Here is a 7,789-nt window from a genome sequence, read left to right as displayed (position 1 = left end):
TTTATGAATCTATGAAACCCTCTGCTTATGGATCATCCCTACCTAAAACATCCCATAGAAATCCTTGTCAAACCTTTTCCTAAAAATACACAATCAATCCTGTCTCTCAACTACCAGGACTATTACTTAAAGACACCAAAAGCACCCAGACAAGAGGTAGAGCAGGGGAATAATGGGGATCAGTGCGTTGTTGCCGCAAGAGTTATTAAAAGCTCTCAAGAGATCCAAGGAAGAGAGCTATACCCAATAGCAGAAGGCAAACCCCCCATAGTCTGTATCGATCTGACCATTCGGTATACTTTGTTCTTGATCCCATATGTGGTGATTAGGCTGACTGTGAGCAGAGGGGCAAGACCCTCTAGCCAGGAGTCTCCAAGTTTTTATCCTCAGCAAGAGCATTGGTACATCCCATTCAAAATCTCCAGCTATGGCTGTAATCAACACCCAGCGCTTTTGAGGAAGACAAACTCTGCCACCCCTCCCTTCCCCCTGCTCTCCACAATACCTCTAGCAACAGGATGGGTAAAAAAATCCCTTCCTGGCCCCATGTGGCAACCAGAAAACCACAGAAGCATGAGAAATATCAAATACCTTCCAGTTTGCTCTGCACCCTGGAGACAGCCAGTATAACTCCACACATCGTAACTTCTTACTGGCCAGCTAGAATTCTCCATTCTGTATCCCCTCCATAAACTTATCACAGCTATTTCAGTGTCCTTTCATAATTAAGCGAGTTGTGGAGAAAGGTGTGTCGGTATTGTGCGCACAACTTGTAGTTCATTGATTTGGTAGTATGCATGCAATGGCCGGTGCTAGAGTATACACTGATAGAAGCCACAACTTCCTATTATTTGTATTACAGTAGTGACTAAAGACTTCAATGAAACTGGGGCCAGCCAAGTGCTGGGCACTGAACAGACATTACAGAAAAAAACAGCTCCTACATGAAACCCTAGATGGAGAAGAGAGAGAATGTTTCAAATAAAAGGAAACACCATTGCCTCCATTTACAGGTAAGGATCTGAGACACTGAAAGATCAATTGAGTTGTTCGCTGTCGCCCAGGATGTTTTTGACAGAGCTGGAATTTTCCCCCGATTTCCTGAATCCCTATCAAATGCCTTAACCACAGAAACCACCTGGTGGCCCTTGGCAAAGAAGTCTATTTCTTTCTTTTATGCACTACTTACAAATTGTCAGCCACTACAGTTGCATTCACAAGAATTCACAGCACAGGAACTGCAAAAGGAAGAACAGCCCTCCCCTCCCACTTGAAAGGAGCTTATAGATAACTTCACAATGTAAAATAAGCCTTTTTGCTACTGGTAAAGCTAGTAGCTTCACTTCACTAATTTTTAAAATTACTTTGAAGTTTTCTTTTGGGGGGATTTTTGCTCACGGTGCCATCACATGGAAGACCAAGCACCCAGAAATTCTGATCATTCTAAAGATTTCCTGTATTCTCCAGACCCCTGTGGAGGATGCCACTTTTTCTGAACTAATGCTTCAATAACTGTACCTTGACTTTCAAATATAATATCTAAGCCAGTTACCAATTTTTTAACAATCTTAGTTTTACATCAGAAAACTTCTCTTTTCCCTTCCAGCTCAAAAATCTGAAATGCAAATAAATCAAGGTTTAAACCTAAAGCTTGAGGTGTGGGAAATAAAATATACACGTAACAGTTGTATCCTTCAGGCCAGATTTAGTGGGTAGTTGGTGTCTGTTGTCTTTTGCTACCAGTCCCAGCTTTATAAAGAATGGAGGTCTGAGGGAATATATCATCCCTCCAGACATTTTTGTTCAGTTTGTTCAGAATGCTGTGTCTCTGCATTGCAGCATAGCCTGAAACACAGGTCTGACAGGCCTAGTTCTGCTACGGTTAACAAATATGACAAAAAGGATAGTTTTGCATGCAAAAGAAGTACATTTGAGTTGAAAAATGAGTTGATATACTTTGTGGTGAGTTATTATTAGGCTGTAATATTAAGGAATAACAGTATGCTTTGGTGGAATCTGGCTTGTATCTTAAGAGTGATTAGTACAATCTGTGATCTGCAACAAAATCATACCTGACTTGAAGACCAGGCCTTTACCCCAAAAGAAAAGTACTCAGTAAAAAACATCTAACCACGTGCTTCAAAATGCTTAAATTCAAAGTGTACAAGAGACAATATTTAGCTTAGTGTTTTTCTGGGACTTGAATGTCACCAAGTTGTAGCTAATTCTCACGTTAGGATGCCCGTGCGTCCCTAGCCTGCAGGTCTGTTTTAATGGGAATTATAATTTCTTACAATAAGGCTTGGTATCTTTCTTCTTTGTGGGCATTTGCACCATTTTTTACACATGCAGAATCACAGGTACTTATTCTATAAATGGGGGGAAACAATTAAAAAGTTTTAAGGATGAGGAATATGTAAAAATCTGCCTTCTCAAAAAATATGCACCTTTACAATAAAGTTTTAAAAGGATATTCTTTCTGTGGAACAGATACAAGACAACATAGGTAAATAATAATAATAAATCCAAGAGTCAGGAATGCAGATTCAAGTATTAGAATCCCTATGTTAGGGTTAAGAAGTAATTTTTTCCTCTCTCAGAAGTTTTCTGGTAACTCCATACTTTAGGGCTTTTTCTGGTCACCCCTAATGGTCAGCAAGAGATTTCTTCCCCCCAATGATGCTTTATTGCTTTCTGTTTTTTCTTTCCACCCTTCTTTAGAAGTGTTTGATGCTGGCCAAAGACTAATGTGGGAGTTCTGACTGAGGTATACTGGCATCCAGAAACCTCTTGGTTATCTGTCTGGTAGACCTTGCTTTTCTGCTCTTGTTCAAAATGATCACCAGATTGGGTCAGAAAGGAATTGTCCTTTCCAGAGATTAGCAAGGACTCAGGGGCTAGGTACAGACTGTCAAAGAGCCTGAGGCTGAATCGAGTCAGTCTTTGCAGGTTAGTCTAAGATTCACAGGTTAAATTGAAACAGAAGTGAACAGACATTTACCTTTGATTCAGGAAATGTAGCCACATGCCTGCAGTGGCTCAGACCAGAAGCCAGGGGGAACTAGAGCACAGCTCTCTGGCTGTGTGTTCACTTCCTCTTCCTGCTACCCCTGAGGTCTCTGGTATTTGCAGTCCAGAATTACAGCAACAGGACTCTGCAGGGTTGCTCATCACTTCCTCTTCCTGCTTCCAGGTGCCTCTGGGATTTGTAGTCCACAGTTGCAGCCAGCAGTAAGTTTGAGTGGGGTATTTAAGCCCCCTCCCTGGCCTCAAACCCCAGCCAGGGGTTTGCCCCCCATAGACTGGGCTGCATCCCCAGCTGGGCTCACCCCCACCCCACCCCCTTGTCAGTCAGCCCTCATTGCCCCAGGTAGGGAGCAAAGGGGTGGGGCCAGCCCTGCTCTCTGAAGCAGAGAGCCCAGCCCAGGGCTGGAAAGCATGTTGGGATGCTGGGGGACTGTGATTTAACTTGAACCAGGATGGGGTCTGGGCCAGAAGTTTCATAAACTGCTTTGACCCAAATCAGTTAAGTCTGGTACTACATTCAACCAGGTTTATCTTAAACCAGTTTCAGCCATTCTGAAATTGGTTTATGTGCACTGAGCTCCTGTTCTGTTACAGGTTTAAACTAGTTTCTTATGACTTAAACCAGTTTATGTGCAACTTCTGTCCCTAGCCTGGGGACCATACATGGTCCTGTTTTCTCTGCAAATGTAACTAAAATTACTTCTCTGCCATTTCAGTGGCAAGGCACTGGTCCTTTCTCCTCTACCTTTTACCAGTGGCATGTTGCAGTGTTCTTGGTTTTGTTTTCATAAGGTGCTTTGCGGCTGTGGTCTGTGAAGAGTTGAAGTACATGATTTCACCAACTCTTTGGATGAATACCACTCCTCTAATGTATGCAAGTTAAAAAAAAAAAAGAAAAAGGACAAGCAAAGTCATGTAGAGAAAAAATGAATCACCAAAGAGATGGTGAACTACACTAGTCAATAGAAAAGGGTCAAAAAATAATTATTGTCCACAGGCCCTGATTTTGCTTTCACTTTTACACTGGGGTACCTCCATTTGTTTCAGAGAAGGTATGCTTCATTTACATCAATGATAGTGAGGGAAGAATCAGATCAACAAAGCTTATTTAAGAGTTTGAGGCTAGAAGTAGAAAATGGTAAAGAACCATGTCTTTGGATTAAAGTTATACTGTGAAGTACAGACTTTGTATGTGATGTATTAGTAGGGTTGTTCAGGTTATAACTAATGCAAATTATATGTCCAAGTTCATAGGTAAGTAGATGAAATTCAAATAAGCCAAAATAAGTTGAGAGAAAAAACCAAATAAGTCATGGTTTTCTGTCAAAATGTGTCCCTCTTCACTTCAGGAAAAAAACAACCATATTTTCCCATTTGTAACATTATTAATTTGAAGCATAGTGTTTGAACTGTACCTTTGCTTAAGTAGTATTTATGAAACCCAGATGAAGTGTTAAGCATGACAGGTCAAAACTTAATTATTATTTTTCTTGAGTCTGGCGAGTAGGCATTTCTCACTGTATATTGTTATTGTTAATTATCATTATTTATCTCTATGAGACTGGCCATGGCCAAAGCCAATGATTACATGTTCATAAATATCTGTCTTTGCCAGCAGTACTTTTCCTGAAGAGCCACTGTGTCAGTTCCAATCATTCTACTAATTAATTCTGGAAAACTCAAACCCATACTATTATTTTAGGCAAAAATTAAAGCTGCCACTAGCAGGGTTTATTGTGCAAACCTTTCTTTTTGAAAAATATTATATCTCCTCAAAGAAAAGTGGCCTATTCCTAGCACATTCCTGCTAACAATGAATGTGTTTATATATTTGAAGAATGGAATCCTGCTTCAACCTTTACTTCTGGAGATCTTAAGTCTCATAGCCACCATCGCCTGTGGTAAAATAACTTCCTCTTGCATATATGTAAGAACACATACAGTTATGCAGTCATAAAAATCCAGTCATTAAAAGAGTTATGGTCATGGAATATGGTGCTTGAGTCCAGTTCTAAGTCAAATTCTTCGCAATACTAACATTTAGTTTTTCTGCATATATCTTGTTTCATTTGTCCACATATCTAAACTCTTATTAGTAGGACCAAATTAAGTTTGGTCGAGAGCTTTTATAAGCTGTTTATTTATGAAGCTGAGGAACACAGGGGTAGACCCCTGTTAACACCTCACAACTCTCTATACCACAGTTGTTTGGCAGACCCTGAAATCAAAGGAAGGATTGCAGCCATGATATCTCTGTAAATAGTGCATGCCAGTTACCATGAGTCACCAAGCCAATCCAATATCCACCTTCTGAATTGCTCACCTTGGGAGCTGACTGTTCTCCAAAAGCTGGAAAAGTTTTTGCAAATGTACCAAATGTACTTGTTCTCTCTTTCAGAGTAGTTATTTAATTTACTCCAATTAATACAATCTCTTTAGGAGTTAATTCCATGAAAAACTCAGTTAATTAGCAGGGTCATACACTGTAATGTATTTGCTGAAAAGAAAGGAAAGGTTCAGTGTATAGAAAGAAACGGAACTTTGGCTGCTTCCATATTTAAATAATATTACCATGGAATCAAATTCCATTTTGCAAGGTTGGAAAAACCCTTTTGAAAGAGCCATAATGGTTCCAACAGTGGAAAAAACTAGAGAGTTTTTGGACGATGACAGCTATCTAGACACAAGTAAAAGTAATTCAAAGAAAATACATACATGGATGATCAAATGCAGCAGCTATCCCATGCTATATAGCTCTTGCCTAGTTCTACCAATAATGTAAGATTTTAAAAGACAAGGGTGACATATTACAGGACACTGCAGGGGCTCTCTGCCTTACCTGATTCATCTACTCGCAGCTTTTTACTGGGATTGTCACCACTGTCATCATCAGACATTTCCATCTCCTCTTCCCGGCGGATTCCCATGAGCTGTTCGCTGTGAGCATTCCGGAGCTCCTAAAACCCAAGATGGCCTCTTATCAGTATTGACTTCCATGAGCTGATCTCGCTAGTGCTTAACTATTTTAGGAGTACTCTGATTTAAAAACAGTATTAATGATCAACTTCAGTACTGAACCAGTGCATGTGTTAGAGTTAGAAGAGGGGAGTTCTTCAGGTTAAAATATTTAAAGAATTGTTTGTCAGCTACAACATGTGCAGGGGGAGGATGGGGGAAAAGAGTAGATGAATTCCCTTTGTTTAATGATTATTAGTCCTGCCTGGTGGCAGTCATAATGCCACACATGCAGTACTTCATAGATCATTTATAGATCAAAGAGTATATAAAGGTGTTATCAGGTTGGGCAAAACACTACTCTGCTCCTATATGCCACTTGGTTTCCCTGTCTGTATATCATAAACCCAATTTTCTCAAATTCTAAACACCTTATTGGTATCTTCTGCATCTTGATATGAAATACATGTCAGAGCTAATGGCCCATTCTTAGAGAAGTCTTTACAAGGGCAGAAGAAAGGCAGAAAGCCTGTATCTGTGTAACTAAGTAAACGATAAGCAAGCAGAAACCTAGACAGTCTTTGTTCGCAGACAAAAAGGACAGAGCTGGAATAATGGCTGGCTTTTTAATGGTAGCACAGAAAAGACTGAGAGAATTCTATTTTGTCCTAATAATACTGTCAGGTGTACATGGGGATGTTGCACAGTGATTAGTGTAGTGCTTTTCAGTTTGCAGACAGCTAATTTTTCTATCGACAAAGAGCCTAATTCCCAAAGAGGTGGTTTAAAATCTTTGAAACATGAAGTAGCCACGTGGAAGGAAGAAATGGTGCTGAAGGTTCCCACTATTTATCCATTCAATTAACAACAAACTGTCATAGTGGGATTGAAAATAAAAGGAGGGTGTTTCCCTGAGGCTGCACCCTGAATTCATCAGTAAATCTGGAATACCATAATAAAAGTATATATAGCCATTAATCACTGCAGAGGTAAGGAGGCTAATAAATGGGTGTTTTGCACTGGAATAATTCAGAAAAAAAAACACTAAAACGGTAAATAGCAAGCCTGTATTTAATGAATTAAAAGCTATTTAAAGCAGAAAATGATTAACCACTTTGCAGTTCCATACTATAAAGGACCCACAAGCATCATTCACCAGGGAGGATTCTGTATCTACTTAGGCAGCTGCATGGGTAACTTATTTTTGGTCATGAATATCCCTGCAGCACCAATTTCCACATTATCTTTAACAGCCAAACCAATAATCTCTCATAGAATTATAAAAGTAGGGTCAGAAGGGACCTTGTAGATCTTCAAGTCCGACCCCCAACCTGAGTAGGAGAAAAACTGGGCCCAAATGACTGCAGCCAGGTAGGCATCAAGCCTCTTCTTAAAGACCCCCATGGTAGGAGCCAGCACCACTTCCCTTGGAAGTTGGTTCCAGATCCTAGCTGCCCTAACTGTGAAGTGGTTCTTACGGATGTCTAATCTAAACCTACTCTCCAACAATTTATGGCCGTTATTCCTTGCTATGCCAGGGGGCACAAGGAGAAACAACGTCTCTCCCAAACCCTTCTGGTCCCCACTAGTGAGTTTATCGACAGTCACCAGGTCCCCCCTCAGCCTTCTCTTGTGAAGGCTGAACAGGTTCAGGTCCCGCAGTCTCTCACTGTAGGTTCTGCCCTGTTGTCCCCGGTTCATGCGGGTGGCCCTCCTCTGGACCCTCTCAATGTTGTCCACATCCCTCCTAAAGTGGGGTGCACAGAACTGGACACAGTACTCCAGCTGTGGCCTGACCAGAGTCATG

General features: G+C 40.7%; 1 protein-coding gene across 6 annotated transcripts in view; it reads right to left on the bottom strand.

The window, feature by feature from the left end:
* ENOX1 (ecto-NOX disulfide-thiol exchanger 1) overlaps nt 1-7,789 on the bottom strand; it is a 653,611-nt gene that overhangs the window by 128,799 nt on the left and 517,023 nt on the right. For 5 of the 6 annotated variants that reach the window (XM_019524278.1, XM_019524281.1, XM_019524283.1 and 2 more), the window contains one exon: nt 5,867-5,984. The exons of the other annotated variant lie outside the window; for it this stretch is intronic. In XM_019524278.1, the coding sequence (XP_019379823.1) occupies nt 5,867-5,984 (118 nt within the window). The remainder of the gene's footprint in view (nt 1-5,866; nt 5,985-7,789) is intronic. 6 annotated transcript variants of the gene reach the window in all.

Source organism: Gavialis gangeticus, unplaced genomic scaffold (genome assembly GCF_001723915.1).
Source record: "Gavialis gangeticus isolate Ggan-Ray unplaced genomic scaffold, GavGan_comp1, whole genome shotgun sequence".
In the NCBI taxonomy this organism is placed as follows: domain Eukaryota; kingdom Metazoa; phylum Chordata; order Crocodylia; family Gavialidae; genus Gavialis; species Gavialis gangeticus.
The sequence above is the reverse complement of the archived record's forward strand: the minus strand, read 5'-3'. Positions and strand labels throughout refer to the sequence as shown.